The 25,616-nt window shown below is 48.7% G+C and overlaps 1 protein-coding gene across 4 annotated transcripts in view; it reads left to right on the top strand.

Annotated features, from left to right (window-relative positions):
- The window catches only part of TNNI3K (TNNI3 interacting kinase), a 308,028-nt gene that overhangs the window by 128,619 nt on the left and 153,793 nt on the right, over positions 1-25,616 (top strand). For all 4 annotated transcript variants that reach the window (XM_063939083.1, XM_063939082.1, XM_063939084.1 and 1 more), the window contains 2 exons: positions 18,401-18,453; positions 23,187-23,239. In XM_063939083.1, coding sequence (XP_063795153.1) covers positions 18,401-18,453; positions 23,187-23,239 — 106 coding nt within the window. The remainder of the gene's footprint in view (positions 1-18,400; positions 18,454-23,186; positions 23,240-25,616) is intronic.

Raw genomic sequence — 25,616 nt, 5'->3', positions numbered from 1 at the left:
ATAAAAGTCCAGATTTCGGCCTTATCCATTTTCTTCCAGAAACAATTGGCTGCCCTCCCTGAGGTTCAGACTTTCTTGAAAGGGGTTCTGCACGTGCCTCCTACGGCACCTTGGGATATTAACATGGTGCTGCAGTTCCTGCAATCGGATTGGTTCGAGCCTTTACAGGAGGTTGAGGTCAAGTTTCTTAATTGGAAGGCGGTCACACTATTGGCATTGGCATCTGCTAGACGTGTGTCAGAATTGGGGGCATTGTCCTGCAAGAGCCCCTACTTGATTTTCCATGAAGATAGAGCTGAGCTCAGAATGCGTCAGCAATTTCTTCCGAAGGTTGTGTAGGCTTTTCATATCAACCAACCTATTGTGGTGCCAGTGGCTACTGACTCCTCAATTACCTAAAAGTCCTTGGATGTTGTGAGGGCTTTGAAGATTTATGTGAAGAGAACTTCTCGTCACAGAAAGTTGGACGCTCTGTTTGTCCTTTATGACCCCAACAAGATTGGGTGTCCTGCTTCTAAGCAGTCGATTTCTCGCTGGACCAGGTGTACTATCCAGCATGCATATTCTATGGCAGGCTTGCCGTGTCCACAATCTGTTAAGGCCCACTCTACTCGTATGGTGGGTTCTTCCTGGGCGGCTGCCCGGAGTGTCTTGGCTTTACAATTTTGCCGAGCGGCTACTTGGTCAGGATCGAACACGTTTGCTAAGTTCTACAAGTTCGATACTTTGGCCTCTGAGGACCTAAAGTTTGGTCAATCGGTTCTGCATGAGCCTCCGCGCTCTCCCTCCCGTACTGGGAGCTTTGGTTCATCCCCATGGTACTAATGTGGACCCCAGCATCCTCTAGGACATAAGAGAAAATAGGATTTTAATTACCTACCGGTAAATCCTTTTCTCGTACTCCGTAGAGGATGCTGGGTGGCCGCCCAGTGCTTTGTTTTCCTGCAGTTGTTACTTGGTTCAGTACTGCCTTGTTACTTGGTTACGTACTGCATTGTTACTTGGTTAAGTACTGTTGTTCAGCTGTTGCTGCCTTGTTTCAAGCTGGTTAGCTTGTATTTCTGTTGTTATGTGTGAGCTGGTGTGAATCTCATCTCTATCTGTGTATTTCCTTCTCTTGAAGTATGTCCGTGTCCTCGGGCACAGTTTCTAGACTGAGTCTGGTAGGAGGGGCATAGAGGGAGGAGCCAGCCCACACTATTAAACTCTTAAAGTGCCCGTGGCTCCCAAGGGACCCGTCTATACCCCATGGTACTAATGTGGACCCCAGCATCCTCTACGGACTACGAGAAAAGGATTTACCGGTAGGTAATTAAAATCCTATTTTTAATGGTCTTTTCAAAATAAACCAACACTTGTTATTTTGATACCCTATTCTCATCTGTGACAGGACGGTCCCGTACGAAAGCACTCACCACTTTTGCGTCCCGTCTCCTGTGCACAGAATGGAGGGTTAGGTCACACGGGACCTGAACACATAGGGGATTCCCGCTTACCGTCAGTAACCGCCTGTTACTGACTCCAGCCACTGCGCTGTGGGCGGGTTTATGCTGCCACCACCAAACTCCTAACCTGCCGTGGAGTTTGGAACCACGGTTCTGCTCTGTATGTGCCGACACACTGCGTTACCACACCTGTGTGCTGTTGACGAATCCTTGCTAGGCCTCTACCGATAGCTGGCGGAAGGCGGAACTTGGAGACGCTAGGTGCTTTCCTGGACAGCCGGAGTACGGGGCTATGTTTGGCATAACCCTGTAGGTCACAAGATGAAGCAATCTTCTTGAGGCAGATGTTTATTTGCTCAACAATAGCCTTAAAAAAGACTCATCCCTATTGCTAGGGGCAACAGCATACAGCAAGATGTTCCAGCAGAATGAAGATGGTACAATACAATGCAATACAATACAATACAATACAATACAATACAATCTGGAGGCACGCAGGCATCCTTTTTATGTCAATTTTCCACACAGTACAGCAGGGGGTCATGTCCTCCCTGAGCCCCAATCAGGATATTTTACAAAATACCAATAAATAAATTACATTTCAAAAGGAGATAAGTGCACTAAAACAATATCCTCCTTCCTGTCACCCAGACAACGTTTGGTATCATATTAACATTCACTATTGATAAATTTATCACATAGCTTCAAAATACAAATGTTTCTGGTCATTCACATCTTCAGGCAAACCCAGTGTTTGGGGTTACAACAGGAAAGGCTACAATACAAACAAACAGTCTTCCTTCCTGCATCTGCCATTCAGGGTTCGTATATCAATTAAATCAGGTACATGAAACCAAGCCCATAGACCCCGTGATTAGCATCTTTCTCTAAGGAACTTACACATCAAAAGGTTTTGTCATTCACACCTCTCTGCTAGGACAGGGCCATTAGCATGCCACTTCCTACTGATAGGAGATGATTATTCAGACAGCTATAGTAACTGCATTTTTCCTTTAAATATACAGGTGACCACATCTTAAATATAAATACATTTAAACATGCATTCCTGCAATTGTGCACAGAGTACTACATATGACATGTTAAGACACATCATTAAACATATTTTTAAACAGTCTGCGCCCAGCGCCGTAAGTACATTTAACAGTGACGCCAAGCGCCTATTGTCCGCAACATGGCGCCGGGCAGCGGCCATTGTCCACGTGGGCTGGGGGTCTCTCCGGCCACACTCTCCCCCCCCCCCCCCCCATTCAAGCAGGAAACCAGCGAGTCATGTCCCAATGATATGGCTCCTGGTCCCGCAGTCCCTTGTGTTGAAGGGGACGCTACCTAGGGGGTGTAGGCTCCGGCCTAGACAGTTCATCCATAGTGTAGTGGGCCTCTCTTCGTGGGTGCACAATGTTCAAATAGTCCACCTGAAGTCCAAGTTCAAGGCTCCACCACAAAAGTCTGTCCAATTTCCCCAAGGTAGGTTGCAGCCACCTAAAAAGGTGGGTGGTAGGTCACCACGGTGGGGGGCCAGTTACACACCAGTGCCACCCAAGGTGTCCCAATTGTGGCATACACCACCTCCCACCATAGCAGTATTCTTCTCAAATAGGCCACAGGGTGCTCCTGCCCATATGGCTCCTCCTGGCTCAGTACTGCTCCCAGTCCGTGCAGTGGCGCAGTAGTTCGTAAAACACAGTCCTGGTCAAGAATGTGCGCCATCAGCACTGGAGCGGGTACCAGAGCCTCCTTCAATGACTGGAATGCCAACTCGCAAGCGGGTGCAAAGTCCACTGACTTGGGAATGCCCTTCCTAGCCATCTCTGTAAAGGGGTTCACTACAGGACTAAAGTCAATGACAACATGTCCGTAGGGCCTTACAGGTTCTAAGGTCAGTACCAGTCTGGGTGATGTGGGTCGGGGACAGCCTCTGGTTGCCTCCACCCCCTCTGGTTTGTGCCTACCCCAGTCTCCTCCCACATGGTGCCCCAGGCACTGCACCTCCGTCATTCCTATCTGGCAACTGTCTGCCCTAACTGTCAGACCTGCCCTCCAATCCTCCTCTGTCGACCTATGACTCGGGAAACCTACCCTGTCACCTAGGCCTACTTTTTCCTCCTCGTCCGCTACCTGTGCCACAGTGATGGCGGCCAGACCACCATCATTTCCTAGGACCACATCAGTTGGGAGACCATCCATGACGGCAACTTCTCGCAACTCTGGTCCAGCTCCCCAGTCCAGGTAGACTCTTGCCATGGGAACCTCTTTCTGCGTTCCATCTGCCAGGGTGACCTTGGCAGTGCGACCCTGCAATACTGCAGCAGGATCTATAAGGTTTGGGCTCACCACAGTGATTGAGGCCCCAGAGTCTCTTAGGCCTTCCCCCTGCAGGGGTCCCACGTGGACTGGCTGTAGGTGCCTCCACATGTTGTGTAGGGGCTGTTTGGCCATGCAGGTGACTCTCTCTGCAGAGTGCACCTGTCTCTCGCCACACTCCATCAGACTGACTGGAGGGGGAACAGTCTCTGTAGGCTCATCTCCTCTCGTCAAACAAGCGAGCCGGGCTCCAGCACTCTGATTTGGGGCACGAGTCTGGGGTGCTTGGGATGCAGGACAGTTAATCCTCAGATGTCCGATTTTCCCACAGCCGCAGCACTTTTTCTCCAGTCGTGGCACCGATGATCTCTGATCAGTTGCAGGGACGCTGCGGTGCGGTTGCTGGCCAAGAGCACCCGGGTTGGAAGATGCTTGTCTTTGGGGGTGATGAGCTGAAGAGGGGGGTCCCCTTGGTGGTGCAGTCTTTTGGAGCTGGCTGCTGGCTGGGTGCTTCTGCCCCTGTGGCCGAATTGCCACATACTTGTCTGCTAACTGGGCAGCCATCTTTAAGCTGGGTGGCTCCCGGTCTAGCACCCACTCCTTCACTTCTGGGGCGCACCTGCGGTAGAACTGCCCCCTGCAGATCAGGTCGATCAGTGCGTCCCATGTAGTGGCTTCCGAATCCTTCACCCACTTCACCACGTACTGCCGCAGCTGGTTGGCGAACTACTCATGGGTGCTGCTAGGATTCTTGGGCAAGTCTCTGAACTTCTTCCGGTAAGACTCTGGAGTGATGAAGAATCGCTGGAAGAGGGCCCGTGAGACTTCGTCGTAGTCCCCACAGTCCTCCAAGGCCTCTCCATGCAGAGTGGGCACAAGGTGTCTCACCCACTCCGACTTGGGTAAATCGTGTAGTTGACAAGTCCTTTCAAAAACTTGTAAATGTTCATCAATGTCCCCATCACTGTCTGCAAACTTGGCAAACTGAATGCGTCCTGATCTGTGTACAACAGCTGACAACGGCTCCCGGGGTACCACTGCTTGTGATGCCCGCTCCGCATGCCACATCCGAATGACAAGCATGCGTTCTTGCTCCGTTGCCCTTTCCCCCAATTCAGCTAGCCGATCTGCTAGGGTATCCGGGCCGCCCCCCCTGGGACGTTGGGATCCTGGCCCTGCTAGGGATTGCTGGGAAACATTGCTGCTGTGAGAGAGGGCGGGGCTTGTGGGTCTCACCGGTTCCTTACGAAGGTCCACTGTTGGGCCGTCCTCTGCGATGCTGACGCCGTCAGTGCTTTCCACCTCCGCCCGATGGGACTCCTCCACGCTCATGAGCGCCGCCTTCATGACGCTTCTGGACGCGTTGAAAGGGATATCCACACCCTTCTCCTGGCAAACGATCTCAAGATCATCCTTGGACATTCCGCTGAATTCCGCCATCTTGTGCATTCTCCTGCGCTGCAGTTACTCCTCCCCTGAGTAACTCGGCTTCTCCAATCGGGTGATGAAAAGCCGCCTGGGATTATCCCACCGCTATGCCACCAATTTCTGTGACAGGACGGTCCCGTACGAAAGCACTCGCCGCTTTCGCGTCCCGTCTCCTGTGCACAGAATGGAGGGTTAGGTCACACGGGACCTGAACACATAGGGGATTCCCGCTTACCGTCAGTAACCGCCTGTTACTGACTCCACCCACTGCGCTGTGGGCGGGTTTATGCTGCCACCACCAAACTCCTAACCTGCCGTGGCGTTTGGAACCACGGTTCTGCTCTGTATGTGCCGACACACTGCGTTACCACACCTGTGTGGTGTTGACGAATCCTTGCTAGGCCTCTACCGATAGCTGGCGGAAGGCGGAACTTGGAGACACTAGGTGCTTTCCTGGACAGCCGGAGGACGGGGCTATGTTTGGCATAACCCTGTAGGTCACAAGATGAAGCAATCTTCTTGAGGCAGATGTTTATTTGCTCAACAATAGCCTTAAAAAAGACTCATCCCTATTGCTAGGGGCAACAGCATACAGCAAGATGTTCCAGCAGAATGAAGATGATACAATACAATACAATCTGGAGGCACGCAGGCATCCTTTTTATGTCAATTTTCCACACAGTACAGCAGGGGGTCATGTCCTCCCTGAGCCCCAATCAGGATATTTTACAAAATACCAATAAATAAATTACATTTCAAAAGGAGATAAGTGCACTAAAACAATATCCTCCTTCCTGTCACCCAGACAACGTTTGGTATCATATTAACATTCACTATTGATAAATTTATCACATAGCTTCAAAATACAAATGTTTCTGGTCATTCACATCTTCAGGCAAACCCAGTGTTTGGGGTTACAACAGGAAAGGCTACAATACAAACAAACAGTCTTCCTTCCTGCATCTGCCATTCAGGGTTCGTATATCAATTAAATCAGGTACATGAAACAGGTTCCAAGCCCATAGACCCCGTGATTAGCATCTTTCTCTAAGGAACTTACACATCAAAAGGTTTTGTCATTCACACCTCTCTGCTAGGACAGGGCCATTAGCATGCCACTTCCTACTGACAGGAGATGATTATTCAGACAGCTATAGTAACTGCATTTTTCCTTTAAATATACAGGTGACCACATCTTAAATATAAATACACTAGGTGCTTCATCGCGCCCTACGGGCGCTCTTCACACCGTCGCAAGGGGCTACGCCCCCTTAACCCTTGCATGCCTTTCTGGGGTTTAATATTTGTATTATATGGAGTATTACCTGCATTCCTTTGTTAGTGGTTAAATATTGCACAATGAAAGGGCGTGCGATGGTGAAGGAGGCGCAGCCCCTTGTGACGGCGTGAACAGCACCTGCAGGGCACGATGTACAGAATGTAGCGGGTGCGGGGGGGGACTGCGGATGGTGTCTGTAGATGCTGCGGGTGGAGGGGAGGCAGAAGTGGGGGTGGGGCCCGGATGGGGAAGGTTCGGGAGGTGCTGCGCGTGGGGGAGGGGCAGAGGAGTAGGGGATGCAGATGGGGGAGGGGTCCGGAGGCACTGCAGGTGGGGGAGGGGCAGGGGTGCCACGGGTGGGAGAGGGGCAGGTGTGGGGATGTTGTGGATGGGTGAAGGGTTCCGGAGGTGCTGTGGGATGGGTGTGCCGGGGGTTGGGTAGGGGACCGCAGGCACCATGGGTAGGGTAGGGGCAGGTACGGGTGTTGCGGCGGATGGGAAAGGAGGTCCGGAGGTGCTGCAGGTGGTGGAGGGGCAGGTGCGGGGGTGCCATTGGTGGGGGAGGGGTGGGTGAGGGGGGGACCGCTGATGGAGGAGGGTGTCTGCAGATGCTGCGGGTGGAGGGGGGCAGGTGTGGGGGGAGACGTATAAGGGGGGTGAATGGTGGAAGGGGCCTGGAGGTGCTGTGGGTGGTGAAGGGGTGGAGGAGTGGGAGCCACGGGTGGTGTAGGGGGTCTGGAGGCACAGCATGTGGGGGAGGGGTGGAGTGCCGCATGTGGTGGAGGGGAAGGTGCGGAGGTGTAGTGCATTGGGGAGAGGTCTGGAGGCGCTGCGGGTACTGTACATGCCATAAAAGGTAGTTGGAGGGTATGCAGTAACAGGGCCAGGACATGGGTGACAGGGTCAGTACAGGGTTGACGGGGCCAGGACAGGGGTGACGGGGCCAGGACAGGGGTGACGGGGCCAGGACAGGGGTGACAGGGCCAGGACAGAAATGATAGGGACAGGATAGGGGTGACAGGGCCAGGGTAGGGGCGGCAGGACCAGGACAGGGGTGACGGGGCCAGTATAGGGTTGACAGGGCAAGCACAGGGGTGACAGGGCCAGGATAGGGGTAACAGGGCCAGCATAAGGGTGACAGGGCCAGGATAAGGGTGAAAGGGCCAGGATAAGGGTGAAAGGGCCAGAATAAGGGTGGCAAGGCCAGGGGTGACAGGGACATGACAGAACACAGGGCACGGGAGAGATTGGTATTAGGGACAAAACAGTGGTGACAGACAGATGTGTCTTACCGGAGTCACTGCTGCTGGCTGCTGCTGTTCCATTCCAACCTGTTGGGATCTGCTGCTGCTGGAGACTTGGCATGGCTGACTCTCTCAGGCTGGAGTCCTGCTTTCTCTGCCAGTCCGCATCCCTCCCCCCCTCCTCAGTCACACACCGCAGACCTCGCGCAGCTGCCGGGCACTGTGGTAAGGTGAGACTGGAAATGACTGGTTAGCCCCCAGGAGATGCTGCGGCTGGAGGGAGGAGGGGGTCATAGCATGCACGTGGCGCGGACCTCACGGCTTCCGGGCACTGTGGTAAGGGGAGACTGGGAGTGACTGGTTAGCTCCCAGGAGACGCTGCGGCTGGAGGGAGGAGTGGGTCAGAGCCTGCAAGCAGCTCGGATTTCTGCAGCGCTACCCGCCAGCTAAAGTGTGTGAATGAGCTGGGCGCACTCCACTGCGGGTGGCAGCGCTGCAGCTAGCGGTGGGGTTGCCGGGGCTGGAGATAACAGAGGCAGTATGGAACCTGCACAGCGGCAGGTGCCCCACTAAACTGCAGCTAAGAAGCGTGGAGTGTGTCAGAAAGTGAGGCTCCTCCGCACCAGAGAGACCCTGCTGAGTATGCCGATGTGGGGGGTCAAGCACACAGTGAGCCGGTGCCCGTCTGTCTATATGACATACCCCTCACACACCCCCATACCTCCCAAATGTCCCGATTTTCGCGGGACAGTCCCATTTTTTGGGGTCTGTCCCGCTGTCCCACCCGCGGGTCGCAGTGTCCGGCGGTGGGGGGGGGGGGGGGGGGGCAGTTGGAAAGCTCCTGTACTCGCTGTTCTGCTTAGCAGAGCAGCGGTGAATAGTGGAGACAGAAGGAGAGGGGGCATCAGGGGGTACGGATTACGGGGGGGGTTCCAGCAGCAGAGCCGGATTAAGGGGGGGGGGGGGTGGCCAGGGGGTACGTACCGTGGGCCCCACAGTTTTAGGGGGCCCCCCGGCTGGAGTAGCTCTGTCCCAGCTCAGAAGCTCCCCCCGTCCTGCCAGCAACAGCGGCAGCATTGTGCTACAGTCAGCACACGCTGCTGCATATTGGCAGGTCTGTGGTGTTGCAGGGAGGCAGCAGTCTCCCTGCTTTCTTCTCCCTGTGCGGGTGTGTAGGGGGAGCGACCACCTCCTCTGGATTTAGCCCTAGCTGAGGGGCCAAAATCCCATAAAAAAAATAAAAATAAAAATCGGAATTTGCATAAGGGGGCGTGGCCGCGCGGGCCGCGATTAGGCCACGCCCCCAACCCACAGCAGGCACAGCAATGAGATAGGGCTTCCCTGTCTCAAGTGCCCTGTGCCCCCCGGACTCATAATCAGCCCTGGGGGCATGCCAGCAGCTCACAGAGCGCTGGGCAAGCCCCCTCGCTGACGAAAACGGGGGCCCTCCCGTGAAACCACGCCCCCTTTTCGCCGAGTGTGTTTCCCTCCTTCTGCCTGGAGAAAGCTCCTGCAGAAAGCTGGGAGGTATGCACCCTTGCCTGTGACATGCCCAATGCCCATGCTATCTGCTTCTGCTCCTAGTCTCCTGTAGATTTGGCCAGATCTCTGTGACTCATTTGAATAACTCCGCCCACTGTTGTGACTCCGCCCAGCGTTAGCAAATGAATCACAAGGTCACAGAATAGGGCTATTATATAGGAGATTTAAACATGCATTCCTGCAATTGTGCACAGAGCACTACATATGACATGTTAAGACACATCAGTAAACATATTTTTAAACAGTCTGCGCCCAGCGCCGTAAGTACATTTAACAGTGACGCCAAGCGCCTATTGTCCGCAACATGGCGCCGGGCACTAGGGGTTAACCTCTTCAGTGCTGCAGCGGCCATTGTCCACGTGGGCTGGGGGTCTCTCCGGCCACATCATCCTTGCCCACTTTTTGCACCTCTGAAGGGAAAAAGCATGGGGTGTGACAATGCAATCTGTGCATTGCCACATTTTGTATAATCATGCAGCCAGGGGCGAAGGCATGATAATGTGATTTGCAGTGAATTGTTTCATGGTTTGCTCACTTCAGTAGGGCAGGGGGCGTGATCCGGGAGGACAGCCTATGTTACGGGAGTCAAGGGGAACTCCCCCAAAATTCTGGGAGTGTAGGCAAGTATACCCTTTTTGCTAAAACATAAAGCACATTACAAACGTCTGAGACTCAGAGACTTGTTTGACCTTCTACAAGCCTGTTACATTTTTGCGTCTGCCACCAGGAATCTTTTCAGTGTTTGAGCATAGAAATCACAGAGTTTGTGACTTGTGCAGCTCCCTCGGGACAGTTTCCCAGGAAAAATCCGTTATCTAGTAATAATTTGTGTTCCTCACCCGACTGTTTTCTCTAATGACATTGTAGGAATCTCGTGCATTTGAGTGGAGCAAATGGCAACACAATTTGCAAAGTTCATTTGCTGTGTGTATGCGGCCTAAATGCTTCATAATCCCCCCACCCCCCCGAATGTTTCTAACCTTCTCATTCTGCACGGATCAATTCCAGCTGTATGTACAATTAGACTTCCTCCGTTTCTTCGCACTTTATCTGCTGTAACATTTAGTATTTTGCAGGCTCTATGGTTTCCAGAGCTTAGGAAGCACATTTGGTTTATATTGTGTTCTAGATTATGTACTGGCTAAGCAGTAGCACTCACAATGGGACGCTTCTCAGGTAATAAACTTCCACGTATGAATCATTTTATGTCCCCATAAGGTTTTGCAGAATACAAGCATGTTATTGGTAGCACTACAGTACTGTGATAATAATATTTCTTCATTGGTGATGGGAGGGAAACACTACCATTACACTGGACTGTAGAAAAGCTGCATTCTGTTTCCAAAGCTTAGCATCCGGGCATCCCTGGGGCACGGTAACATCGGGGCATCTGTGGGGCAAGATATTAAGAGCCATGCTAGGTTTATAAAGGTCCCAGGGTGGATGGAAAGAGCAGCGATCGGCAGGACATATTAAGTCTGTTATTCCTCGGTCTCTGCTAAAAAGGATTATATCTGCATTATAACACTGTGTGCTGGCCTCTTGTTCCTGACGACTATGGCATCTCTCTCTCTCTCTCTCTCTCTCTCTCTCTATCTGTATATATAGAGAGAAAAAGAGAGAGACAGAGAGGATGGGGGTGGGGAATAATAGATAGTGTCTAGTTAGAGACAGTCAATAGATAGACACCACATGTTAGACGGTCAGAAGGTCGACAGGGTCAAGAGGTCGACAGGGTGAAAAGGTAGACATGAAAAAAGTAGACAATACGTCGACAGGGTGAAAAGGTAGACATGAAAAAAGTAGACAATACAAAAGGTTGAGAGGGTCAAAAGGTCGACATGAAAATGGTCGACATAAAAAAAGGTAGACACCATTTTTTTTTTGCATTTTTGGGGTTTGTGTGGATTGTTTTGTCATCTGGGACCCCCAAATGTAGAAAGGCATCCCCTCGCCACGCTTCGGGCTCAGTGGCTCACTGCGCTCACCACAAGGTTTATAACCAACTCTATGCCGACATGGATAGATAAGGTATGAAATAGTCCAAAAACATGTAAAATTAAAACATCCCTGTGTCTACCTTTTTTATGTCAACCAATTTTATGTAATCCTTTTGACCTTGTCTACCTAGTGTCTGTCTAACATATGGTGTCTATCTATTGACTGTCTAACTAGACACTGTCTATCATCCGGATACTGAGGGAGGGATAATGGGGAAATAGGCACTGGTGATACCTACTTCCCAAAATGTAGTTCTCCTAACTGATTGGATTATATTGGGAGGTAGCACCGGGTCCGAAGCAGCCGAAGTTTATACTCTGATAGGTTTCTTTATTCTGTTTCTTGCCCTGTGTACATTGAGAAGTATATGAGAAGTACATACATAAGTAGACATTCTTGGCCTGGTTCACAGATGGACGCAGTATGCACAGCAGCTGCGTCTTATGGTCGCCTCCTGCCGGCTTCTGTGATCTGCTGCTGCGTCTGATGTCTCAGCATCGGATCATCTGTGAAAAAATCGGGCATTGGGTTACGCAGGATGGGCGGTGTTTTCACTCAGAAGACTTAGACCCTGGCCAAGGAACGTCTACAAAACAGGGGGAGACACAATCACACAGTATCCCCCAGCCACCCCCATTCCATCCCTGCCCCCTCCCATTTCAGTATACTTTCCCCCGTTCCTGGTCCTCTTATGTCCTGTCCTCCAGCCGCACATGGGTGATGGCTTTATTAGGCGAGTGTGTTATCTTATCCCTGATGAAAGGGCACAAAGGTTCTGAACTGTTGAAGCGACCTGTTTTTTTAAATTTTTGATATTTATTATTATCCTAGTAGTGCCGCCTGCATCCTGCGATATATATAGAGAGACAGGGCGTTTGGACATGAGACAATTAGCAACAAATAGATGATTAGGAAGAAATAACAGAGCCTGTAATGAGCACAGCAGCTGATCGCACGCCAGTTACCAACCCCTGCACTATACGGGGGCTACAAAAACATTCACTGTTCAAATGCAACCGTCTTAAATCTACAGCAGCAGCCCTGGTATACGGGTTCTTCTGATGAAGTTGGTGCCTAAATTCTCCTCCGTTTATTAAGATTTCTGTTTCCATGACTTCAAAGACTTGTAATAAAATGCATCATTTTACATATCACAGCGCTGGAAACCGCCTCGCACGCATTGATTTGGAAGTCATTTGCATAATCTGATTTCAGATAAGGCCGTTATGTCTAAACCGAGAGGTTGTGTTTTTGTTTTTTTTGTTTTGTTTTTCACCGTGTAGAAATTCACGTTTTACACCGTTTATTTAACACGCTGCAAAATCCTGTCCAAATACAATATCAAATAAGTAGTGTCCCTTCATGTACCCAGTACATTGGTCTTATGGAGAAGAGATGGACATTACTGTAGATATATAGCCGTAGGAAATCCGGATTATATTGGAATACTGTATTTGTACAGATGCATTTCAGTTTATATTTGTAGACTTTCAAAGAATTAGCTCCATATATTAGTAGGGTTATGTCATCTATTTATCGGCTTCAACCACATGGTATGCGTTGAACGTGATTTATGTGCATGCCTTTAATACATTTACAGTATCTTAATACTGTATGGGGAAGATTGATCAAATCTTGGAGAGAGATAAAGTGAAGTTGCTCCTAGCAACCAGCAGTCAGATTTCTAGCACAGTTTGTAAAATGAGAAAAGCTGGCTAGTTATGATGAGCAGTTTCTCCACTTTATCTCAAGATTTGATAAATCTCCCCTATAAGACTACAGTTTCCATTGCGCAGTTCCCTTTATGGCTATGCGAAATGTTTAACTTACAGCACTTCATTTCCTATCATCTAACTTTCGTATCCTGAATTTAACAGTAAGGGAGAGATGTACAGTATCAATTCTTGGAGAGCGCTATAGTGGAACAGCAAACTAACCCATCTGCTTCTGTCATTTAGCAGTCTTTGAAATGACAGAAGCTGACGACTCCACTTTATCTCTCTCCAAGCCTTGATACATCTACCCTTAAAAGTTTCATTAGTCTCCTATAACTGTTTCTCCTTATTTGGGACAATTTAGAATGTACGGGGTAGATTTCATGTGCTGAACAAACTTTTTGGTTAACAGGTTATCTTGGTTTTTATTTCCAAACTGCTATTGAAGCCCCAGGTTAGACCTGACTTGGAGTAAGTTGTAGGCTGAGACCTATGTTGGCCCAGCCCTCTGTCCATGTAATAACTCTGCTTTGGGCTACTGATGATATGGATCTTGTACGATAAAGGCTGTTGCTGAGACTTCGAACATTGGTGGCCACAGCAAAATGATGATGCCAGGGCCGTCAAAAGCCTGGTTACTGGGAGGGGGGCCAAAATCCAGGAGATGTGCCCACGCCTCCTACCCCCCAAAAATAGATCCAAATACTATGTGCAGCGCCACACCGCGGGCACTGCAGTGGTAGCTGTAAAACTCTTCTGGGTTCCCCATTGGATGATTAACCGTGCTACCTCCCAGTGCTTGGCCAATCAGCTCACTGGGAAAGGGGAACAATTTGAATCCCTCCAAGCAGGAATCGGCTCACCATACTTGACGATGCCGCCCGCTGCAGCACTGCTGAGGGGTTCACGTCCCCCTTGGTAGCCGACCCAAGGGTCTCCACTAAGTATGGCCCCCCGGGTACATAGTACCTGTACCCCTCTCCTCTTACCTGGGCTCCCATGGATAACGCATAAGAGCAGATGATATTGGGCTACTCTTAATGAGGCCCTCATGTGTGGGGTCATTCATAGCACAGAACATGGGATTCTTAGATTAGGGGAGCACACGGTTAAGGGTAGGGAGAGAAAGGGGGTGGTGCTAATTGAGTGGAATCATCTTTTTAGCTTTTAAATATGTTCTAGTAACCCCAACCTAGTTTTGCCTTTAAAACTAATTGTGGCTTTAAATCTAGCGGCCATGTCACATCAATTGGCCCGGTGCCCGCACATTTGTGCCAAAGTGGATTTAGTTTTTTGCATTTTGTGTCGTTCTTGCTCCTATCACATTTAGACAAACCATTTAATTAAAATGTTTCCCTTCCACCCCTCTGAGTTACAACCTGTTCTTCAGCAGCATCCATGCACATTTCCGACCCGTTCCCACCGCAGCGAAGAACCGCTGCGTGCGAATGGGTCGGAATGACCCCCATAAAGCGGGCAGCTGGTACGCACCTTTTCCCATTGAAAGTTAATTTCCGTGCCCTGGCTACGTGTCCCAACAAACACTGATCCACCAAGATCCACAAAGGCAGCCACAATTTACATCCACGTAACTAGCACCTTGGAAAATGCCGATACCACCATAAACAGGTGTAACCGCACACAAACAGGTGGCTGACTTCACAAAATATCATTTTGGCTGTGTAGCTGCAGATTTCCGCTTCTACACCGACCCTTCGGGTTCCAAAGTATTGGACGACAGTCAATAGATCGACTCCATTGGTCAACAGAGTCAAAAGGTCGACAGTTAGAAAGTAGACAGTGCTTAAGGTTGACAGGTAGAAAAGGTGGACATGACAATGGCGGACATAAGTTTTGGTTTTCTTTTCAACTGTTGCTCAATTTACTATCCGCGTGGACTGCGATTGGGAATAGTGACCTTGCCCGAAGCATGGCAAGCAAAGCGAGCCAATGAGGGTACATATTGCACTAATTGTGGTCACATATGATGAAACATACAAAATGACCTAAAAAAACTTGTGTCGACCGTTGTTATGTTGACCTTTTGACCATGTCAATCTAATGCATGTTGACCATATGGGGTCAACCTAATGACTGTCTATCTAGACAATGTAGGTCTTCTATACTACACCCAATCCTTCACGGTTTCTGTAGCATGGTCTCCAATGGCAAACCTCCATTTTCATCATTGTACACACATAAATATGACTCTGTAGACCAGGGATGTCAAACTCGCGGCCCGTGGCCCCTACCGCATCATTTTGCGGCCCATTGGAATTGGGCTAAAACACTGACCATGTCAGCAGTGCCCGTGGCTCCAGCCCCGCTCCAGGATGTAGCCCACCTCATCAGGGCTTTGTAGGATGACCAGGGGCCTGCTCTGCAACCGCCACCCCCACTGCCCCAGCATCAGCAGCAGTACCATGGGCAGGAACAGGTTCCGGACAGCAGCAGAGAGCGAGGCGGGGAGCGGGCTGGAGCGGGGCAGCAGGCTAAGGCTCCTGGCACTGGCCAGCAGCACAGCCTCCAGCACACACAGCACGGCCAGCGAGAGAAGTGACAACATCACCTCCCACCTGGCTCTGCTCACCTACCCTGCCTCTTATACCGCCCGTCCCCCATCCCTGGCAACCCAACAGCGTCCCTGGCAACTTCGGAGGCGCTACATGACCCGATTGCTGATGAGAGGGGGCAGGTGAATTGGTGATGCTGGCAGGTGAATGAGTGAGGGGACAGCTGATTGGGTGAGGGTGGCACATACTCAACCTGATAGTTATACGAGTTTATATAGTTATATATATTCTTGGTAGTATATAGTATGTGTGTGTGTATATTAATATATATATATATACTTGGACCTTGTTAATTCGGCCCAGTTGGGATTTTGAGTTTGGCATGCCTGCTGTAGACTCAGGAAAACCACACTGATGGGAAAACATTTCTATACATTCTTCTGTGCAATCGGGAGCCTGCTATTGTATTAATAACGCGAGCTGTGAGGTGTCTCATTTGCGTATCTCTCCCTAGATGTTAAGAATATCCTGAAGCACTTTATGAAAATCCCAACACCCCTGCAGTCATGTATACTTTCATCTGCACAACGCAATGAGCTTTGTTATTCCACTAACAAAAATAGGTTTTTGTTTTTGTTTTTTTTCTGAAGGGTGGAGGGGGAGTGATATATACAGTATATCTATACAATACTTCCATTTATAAGTAATTTTTACAACTTAGAATGACAAACTAATGCATTTACATGCTAAACTGTCAAATTAAAAGTGTTTGCGTAAAGTTTTATTGGATTGAATGTTTCAATTTATTGTAGAAGCAAAATGTTTGGCTTATTTTGTTCGATTTGTTATGCGTTTATAAATCCTTTATTATGTAGAAATGGGTGTAGTATGGTTTGCCGGTGGTCGGGGTCCCAGCGACCAGCATACCGGCGCCGGAATCCCGACCGTCGGCATACCGACAGCTGGACGAGCGCAAATGAGCCCCTTGCGACCACGCTATCTATTCTCCCTCCAGGGGGTCATGGACCCCCAAGAGGGAGAAAAGATGTCGGTATGCCGGCGGTCGAGATTCCGGCGCTGGTATGGTGGTCGCCGGGAGGCCGGCCGCCGGCAACCTGAAGACCACCCTGTAGAAACGTTACCTTACGGCCCACAGTTGTTACTTTGCCATATCTGGAAAGAGGTTTATGTTGATATATAGGCATATATAGGCATATTGGCATAGTGGCACAATCTGGGTACAGCGGATGCCAATGTAATTTAAGCTACATAGAGGGGGAATTCAAATGTTCACGCCCCCTTCCCATCTCCCATCTAAATTGACAGGAGATAGAGGGGAGATATTCAAATGGCCCCGTTATCGAGCTGATCGCGCTCAGTACAGTCGGGTTTAGGTGCGCAAAACACCTAAACCTGACTAAACTAATGGGTGCGATCATGAAGATATCCGTTTGGGCGCCCAAACCGGTCTCTTTACGCGCATTTCAGCTTGCTACCTCCAGGCAGTGGCGTCATGAGGCGGGTGCGGGGGGTGCGGCCCGCACCCGGGTATCACCCTTCAACAGGGTGACACCAAATAGAGCCGCACACATGCACCCGCAACCCATTCCCATCTATTACCTGTCAGAGGTGAGGCACATGTCCGCAGCACCGTCAACACACCCCCTTCTCCACACCCCCTTCTCCACACTGTCAGTATCAGACATTACAGACCCGGCCACGGCAGAGTGTTGCAGGCGGAGATGTGTGACTTTGAGCCAGCGGGGGTGCAAAAGTAACTGTAGGTTAAGATGCCTTTGCACTTCTGCGGGGGGGGGGGGGGCGGCACTGACTTGCGAGGCGTCCTGTGCTGGACGTCCCCCCGCATGTCAGTGTGATTGATCGTAGCCGTGCTAAATTTAGCACAACTACGATCAACTCGGAATGATCCCCAATGCACCCACCCCCACCCTATAACTAACACTGCTTTCACACAGAGAATGATATTACCGGATGAAGCAGTTCCACCCGGTAATTTCATGAAACACGCTGGTCCTTTTTCTGTGTGAAAGGGTCGTCTTGTGTTGTAATTCCCGGGACTTCGACCCAAGAATTTACCAGGATCGGAGACACGGGAATTATGACACGGGTTGACCCTTTCACACAGACAAAATACCCGAGTTGATCTGCAAATTACCGGGTCAAAATTCTCAACCTGGTAATTTGCATGTCCGTGTGAAAGGGGGGGGTCAGGCAGGTCCCGGCAAAACGACCCGGCACTGAAATGCCGGGTAACTGCCGGGACTTTCAGACTTTTCTGTCTAAAAGTGGTATTAGTATAAGTTGTTACCAATATTATGTTACCCTGGATGAAAATGACCACAGGGATCTCAGGTGAATTCTGATATACTGTACATGTTATTTACAGCAGGGTGGGCAGTATCTCATATATCATATACAGGAGTGTTGTTTTACAGGAATTTATGCTTATTTTCCATCGTGTGTGTTATTTTGTGCATTAGGTTTGTGCTATACTATTTTTTCGGGCATACATGATGCAGGCAAACACACCTTGGAGCCCTAAACCCCACCCAAAGCGCTGGCCACACCTCTTCTACCTTGAAAACGCTGCAGTGTCACCATTAGTGTTACAGAAAAGAGCATAATGCAACTAATCTACACAGTGTATCCGTGTGTCCTGTAGCATTTTATATATATATATATATATATATTTATTTATTCCAAGCTTTGGTAATCTTCATGCTTTACAGCTCCCGCTCTGACGGCCACCGTAAGCAGGATAAGCTAACTAAACACCGTGCTTTGAGTTCTTTGCATGATGTCTCAGTGCAGAGAACTACAAGTCCCAGCCTGCCCTTAAGCACTTAGATGAGTAAATTTGATGTAACCCCATTTTGTTTTCCCCTTTCAGCCACAACATTCTCCTCTATGAAGATGGCCACGCCGTGGTGGCGGACTTTGGAGGTAAGCAGCCCCCCTATACGGTACATTAGCAATGGCGCTTATCACCTGATGAATACAATGGAAAATACGCCTTATCCCTATAATGACGCATACCTGCCAGTAGTACCAGTTTTCTTGGGACAGTCTCTATATCTGGAAGTAGGCTTGATCTACCAAAACATGGGTGTGGAATGGCCACAGCTTGGTTGGTTGGATCAGGGGCATTGCCTACATTGGCCCTAAAGACTCAGTCAGGATTTTCTTACACAATTTATGCTGGGCCAGGGGAGTGAGTTATCCAAGTTTGCTCGAACTTGTGCAGTGCATTAACCCATAATAGCTTAAAGGGGCAAATGTCAGATGGGGACATCACCCTGGCGCCAAAGTCAAATCGGCGCTAGCGTATGTAAGCTCACTCTGAGCGCTGACTCTAGGGTCAGATTTATCAAGCAGTGAAAAGAATGGAGAAGTGGACCCATGGAGAAGTTGCCCATGGCAACCAATTTGCTTTGACCTATCATGTTATACTTAATAAATTCTACTACAAAACTGGCTGTTTTAGGCAGCTTGGCCATTTCTCCACTCTGTATGGGGGGGTTTGAACAACGTACATCAGCGCTGCTAGTGATAACTACCCACTGACTTTATAATGCTTGTATCCAGACTCAAATATGCCAACCACGGACCTGGGAGGCCAGAGTGTGGACTTACCCCTACTGTATTACCATATTAGGTCTATTGCTACTACTTCTATGTACAGTAAGCAGGAGCTATAGCACCTCCAAACACATCTGAATGAGGCCCATATCTGTGTCACAGTGTTCACGCCCCAACGTATATTTAGTACGTCCAACGTGTAAGCTACCCGTTAACCTCCCATCCCTTAAAACTCCTTGACATGCCATGGTGAGCGGGAACATACTGTACCTCTTAACTGCAGACGAGTCAGGACTAACTTGCATGAAATCGGGACTGTCCCCCCAAAAGCAAAACAGTTTGAGAGAGGTATCCCCTAGATGCTAATAACTAACCGGCTAGACCAGTGGTGACCAACAAGTCAGAGGTAAAGAGCCAGAAAAGATCTGTAGTCAAGGGCAAGAGCCAGTATCATGCGCGCGCCAAAGGCGCGTGTGCAAAAATGGGGGCGTGGCCTAGTTTTCACAAAGTTACACCCCATTTTTGTGCGCACACCTTTCGGTATGACGTTTGTAGGAGTATGACCTTGTGTCATAACTCCGTTTTTAGTCATGTTGTACAGTGCCACATACATATAAAAATGCCTCCACACTGCCAGAAACATATGTCCCCACAGTGCCAGATACATATATGCCCCCAGTGCCAGATACACATGTCCCCACAGTGCCAGATACATACATATATGCCTCACAGTGCTAAATACATATATGCCCCACAGTACCAGATACACATATGCCCGACAGTGCCAAATACATATATGCCTCACAGTGCCAGATACATATATGCTCACAGTGCCAGATACACATGTCCCCACAGTGCCAGATACATACATATATGCCTCACAGTGCTAAATACATATATGCCCCACAGTACCAGATACACATATGCCCGACAGTGCCAAATACATATATGCCTCACAGTGCCAGATACATATATGCTCACAGTACCAGATACACATATGCCCGACAGTGCCAAATACATATATGCCTCACAGTGCCAGATACATATATGCCTGACAGTGCCAGATACATATATGCCTGACAGTGCCAGATACATATATGCTCACAGTGCCAGATACATATATGCCTCACAGTGCCAGATACATATATGCTCACAGTGCCAGATACATATATGCTCACAGTGCCAGATACATATATGCTCACAGTGCCAGATACATATATGCCTGACAGTGCCAGATACATATATGCTCACAGTGCCAGATACATATATGCCTGACAGTGCCAGATACATATATGCCTCACAGTGCCAGATACATATATGCCTGACAGTGCCAGATACATATATGCCTCACAGTGCCAGATGCATATATGCTCACAGTGCCAGATACATATATGCCTCACAGTGCCAGATGCATATATGCCTCACAGTGCCAGATACATATATGCCTCACAGTGCCAGATACATATATGCCTCACAGTGCCAGATACATATATGCTCACAGTACCAGATACACATATGCCCGACAGTGCCAAATACATATATGCCTCACAGTGCCAGATACACATATGCCTGACAGTGCCAGATACATATATGCCTCACAGTGCCAGATACATATATGCTCACAGTGCCAGATACATATATGCCTGACAGTGCCAGATACATATATGCCTCACAGTGCCAGATACATATATGCCTCACAGTGCCAGATACATATATGCCTCACAGTGCCAGATACATATATGCTCACAGTGCCAGATACATATATGCCTCACAGTGCCAGATACATATATGCTCACAGTGCCAGATACATATATGCTCACAGTGCCAGATACATATATGCTCACAGTACCAGATACACATATGCCCGACAGTGCCAAATACATATATGCTCACAGTGCCAGATACACATATGCCTGACAGTGCCAGATACATATATGCCTCACAGTGCCAGATACATATATGCTCACAGTGCCAGATACATATATGCCTCACAGTGCCAGATACATATATGCTCACAGTGCCAGATACATATATGCTCACAGTACCAGATACACATATGCCCGACAGTGCCAAATACATATATGCCTCACAGTGCCAGATACATATATGCTCACAGTGCCAGATACACATATGCCTGACAGTGCCAGATACACATATGCCTGACAGTGCCAGATACATATATGCCTCACAGTGCCAGATACATATATGCTCACAGTGCCAGATACATATATGCCTCACAGTGCCAGATACATATATGCTCACAGTACCAGATACACATATGCCCGACAGTGCCAAATACATATATGCCTCACAGTGCCAGATACATATATGCTCACAGTGCCAGATACACATGTCCCCACAGTGCCAGATATGCCCCCAGTGCCAGATAAGCATGCCCCCAGTGCCAGATATACATGTCCCCACAGTGCCAGATATACATGTCCCCACAGTGCCAGATATACATGTCCCCATAGTGCCAGCTATGCCCCCAGTGCCAGATATACATGTCCCCACAGTGCCAGATATACATGTCCCCACAGTGCCAGATATACATGTTCCCACAGTGCCAGATATACATCTCCCCACAGTGCCAGCTATGCCCCCAGTGCCAGATATACATGCCCCCACAGTGCCAGCTATGCCCCCAGTACCAGATACACATGTCCCCACAGTGCCAGATATAAATGTCCCCACAGTGCCAGCTATGCCCCCAGTGCCAGATATACATGCCCCCACAGTGCCAGCTGTGCCCCCAGTACCAGATACACATGTCCCCACAGTGCCAGATATACATGTCCCCACAGTGCCAGATATACATGTTCCCACAGTGCCAGATATACATGCCCCCACAGTGCCAGCTATGCCCCCAGTGCCAGATATACATGCCCCCACAGTGCCAGCTGTGCCCCCAGTACCAGATACACATGTCCCCACAGTGCCAGATATATATGTCTCCCAGTGCCAGCTATGCCCCCAGTACCAGATATATATGTCCCCACAGAGCCAGCTATGCCCCTAGTGCCAGATATATGTCTCCCATTGCCAGATATACATGTCCCAACAGTGCCAGCTATGCCCCCAGTGCCAGCTATGACCCCAGTGCCAGGTATACATGTCCCCACAGTGCCAGCAATGCCCTTAGTGCCAGATATACATGCCCCCCCCCCCTTTCCCGTGCTGCTCACCTTGCTGCTGCTGTCTGTGAGGGGAGGAGAGCGCAGCGTACGCCTCTCCAGCCCCTCACTCTCCGGCTGTGGTGTCTCTCTTCAAATAGGCGCCGGTCCGTGAGCCAATCAAAGCTCGCGGTCCGGCAGTCCTAGCTGGTGGACCACGAGCTCTGATTGGCTCACAGACCGGCGCTGAATTGAAGAGTGACACCGCCGCCGGAGACAAGTGTATGTGCCGGGCAGCGGTGGCCAGGAGCCAGACGAGCCGCATGCGGCGGATGAAAGAGCCGCAGGTTGGCCACCACTGGACTAGACCATAGAGAAAATATAAACTTTTGTGTCTGTTTTCAAACTGGCTGCTTACAGTGCGTTCCGCCACTGAGCAACATATTAACTTCTAAGTGAGTGAATTATTTATCAAATTTATATTTTATGTTATAAAAACACATTGAAGTTATAATTTTTTGACGGGCCGCCTTCTTAAAGCACGATTGAAGAAATGTATTTACGTTATCACATTACACCATTTTTTTTACTAGCGTCCGTTACTACATGTGACATTTACATAGGAATTTCGCCATTGTTTGTTTATCAAATCGACCAATCCAGACCTTTGTCTGTGACACGTATAACTTACACCTGTTGGTTTTAACCTTGAATATATGTAGACATAAAACGTGACCTTTCTTGTGATAAAATGTCATGTCCGTCCTGTCCTCAGCTTGAACATTAGACATTTCTTTTCATATCTGTGAAATGGATGAAATATGAGTGTGTAACCACTGAAAACGCTTCAGTGACTTTTCATTTATTTTCCTAAAATAGTTTTTGATACAGATCTCAGGCAAAAAAAAAAAAAAAAAAACGAAACAAAAGAGAGAGAAAAAGGAAAAAAAAACACATATTTTTTTTTTCTATTTTTTATTTCAGAATCTCGATTCCTTCAGTCAATGGATGAGGACAACATGACAAAGCAGCCTGGGGTTTGTAACACATTTTGTTTAAATAACAGTATTGGGGGTATTCTGTAAAAATACCCCAAAATTTAGTAAATGCAAAAAATTGACAGGTCATGCTTTAAACATTGTGCAATTTTGTAAACCCCATTTTAGTATTTAAGTCACGTAGTTAAAATATATGCTAATTTGGGAAAGTGAGTGAGGGTTAGAATTGCATCAAGAACGTACTGTAGCTGTTTTTATTCAGCTAACATTGAGGGGAAAAAACAACACAAAAAATAATTTTCCATAGAGAAAGTGGCTTTCATGTTGATGTATTCCAAATTAATTTTTTTAGTAGATAATGGAAAAAAAGATTTAAAAAAATGAGTGCGTTATACTAAATGCTTTTTTTGACGGGAACACAACAGTTTGATTAAAGAAACAATGTGAACAACTTTTTACATTTTATTTTTTATGCTATACAATCTATTTAGCTTTTTGAAAAAGAACAAAAGAGACACCCAGGGATTACAGAAAGATAAATTATAAGTAAAAACAGAAATTACAAATTTCAAACCAGGGATGGATAATACAATACACAGAACACTCGAGAGATGGATACACAATACAGAATGCATGAGGTGACCACATACAATACACAGAGCATGCTAGTGACTGATATACAATAGTGAGAGCATTACATTGACCACTATACAATACACTCAGCATTACAGTGACCCATACACAATACACAGAACAGTGCCGGATTTCACACTCGGCTCATGCCTATGGGCAGCATTTGCTGGGGGGCGGCACAGCAGTTTCTCCGCCACCCCAAACCAGAGGAGCAGCACAGCAGTTCTCCCCCCTGCTCGTGGCGGTTCTAAGTGCGGTGGGGGTAGCAGGGCGGGTAGTGACCCCGCCAGCGCTATCTCCGCTGCCCACATCCCCCCGTCAGCCTCCAGCTCCTTGCACCTATCCGTCCCCCGCAGCTACTCATTGGTCGTTGGAAGAGGCGAGAGCAGAGGGACAGGAGCCGGCGCAGATGGTGGAGAGTGACACACACACTCACACTCTCTCTTTCTTTTTCTACCACTCTTTCTCACCTGGTGCAATGTATAAGGGGCTACCTGGCACAATGTGTGTAACGGGCTCGACCTGGCGCAATGTGTATGAGAGGCCTGACCTTTGCGCAATGTGTATAAGAGGCTCTACCTGGCATAGTGTGTATAAGGGGCTCTACCTGGTGTAATGTGTATAAGAGGCTCTACCTGGCGTAGTGTGTATAAGGGGCTCTACCTGGCGCAATATGTATAAGCGGATCTACCTGGCGTAATGTGTTTAAGGCAGTGGTTCTCAATCTGTGTGCCATGCCACCCTGGGGTGCCTCGGAACACTTGCAGGGTGCCCCAGGTTGGTGACAGAGGACCTTCGGTGCGCACTGTCCCTGTTTTCAGTGGGGAAGGGGTGGCATCAACGGAAACATTTGCCCTGGGCTACAAAGTCTACAACTGGTCCTGCCCCTTCCCCCGCATTAGTGGAGTGGCACAGCAGTCATGCCCCCCTCCCCCAGATCAGAGCAGCAGTGCAGCATGGCATTTCCCCCTCTCACCGTCGCATCATAGCAGCAGCGTATGGAGGGCGGAGGGGCGGGCCGGGAGGAATGGGGGGGTTGGTTGTTTGGCGGCCGATAACATTGCTTGGGGGGGCAGCCAATATCATTGTGCCTAGGGGTGGCCTGACCCATAAATCCGACTCTGCACAGAACACTCTACAGATGGATGTACAATACATAATGCATTACATTGCCCACATGCAATATACAGAGCATTACAATGACCCTTATACAATACACAGAGCGCTCTAGAGATGAATATACCATACAGAATGCATTAGGTGACCACATATAATACCCAGAGCATGCTAGTTACTGATATAGAATACTGAGAGCATTACAGTGACCACCATACAATACACTGAGTATTATAGTGACCACTTTACAATCCAAAGAACACTCTAGAATATAACAGTGATGGATGTCTGGTAAAAGGGGAAAAAAAGTCAGTATTGTTTCTGGTAAATAAAGGAATAACAAATGCACTGACATCCAAGTAAAATAAATACTCTGTTATTCAGCCACTACCTTGTTCAGTATGGTCACTGGCACTTACTGACACGTTTCTTCCAAATATCCAGACTTTATAGGAGCAAGAGAAACTATATATATATATTGCTTTCCCCAGTCCCAAAGTCCCATACTGGCGATTACTTGATTACTGTTTTTACGTCATACTTCTTATACCTCTGTGATACTAATCTATTAACAGTGCTTGCATAAGTGTTTGATGTCTCACGCCAGGTCTTGGTCTATTCTGGCTCGCCACTATGCCGCCATTTTTACCCCCTCCTGTTATACTTA

Source organism: Pseudophryne corroboree, chromosome 9 (genome assembly GCF_028390025.1).
Source record: "Pseudophryne corroboree isolate aPseCor3 chromosome 9, aPseCor3.hap2, whole genome shotgun sequence".
NCBI lineage: Eukaryota > Metazoa > Chordata > Amphibia > Anura > Myobatrachidae > Pseudophryne > Pseudophryne corroboree.
This window is presented reverse-complemented; position numbering and strand designations above follow the sequence as displayed.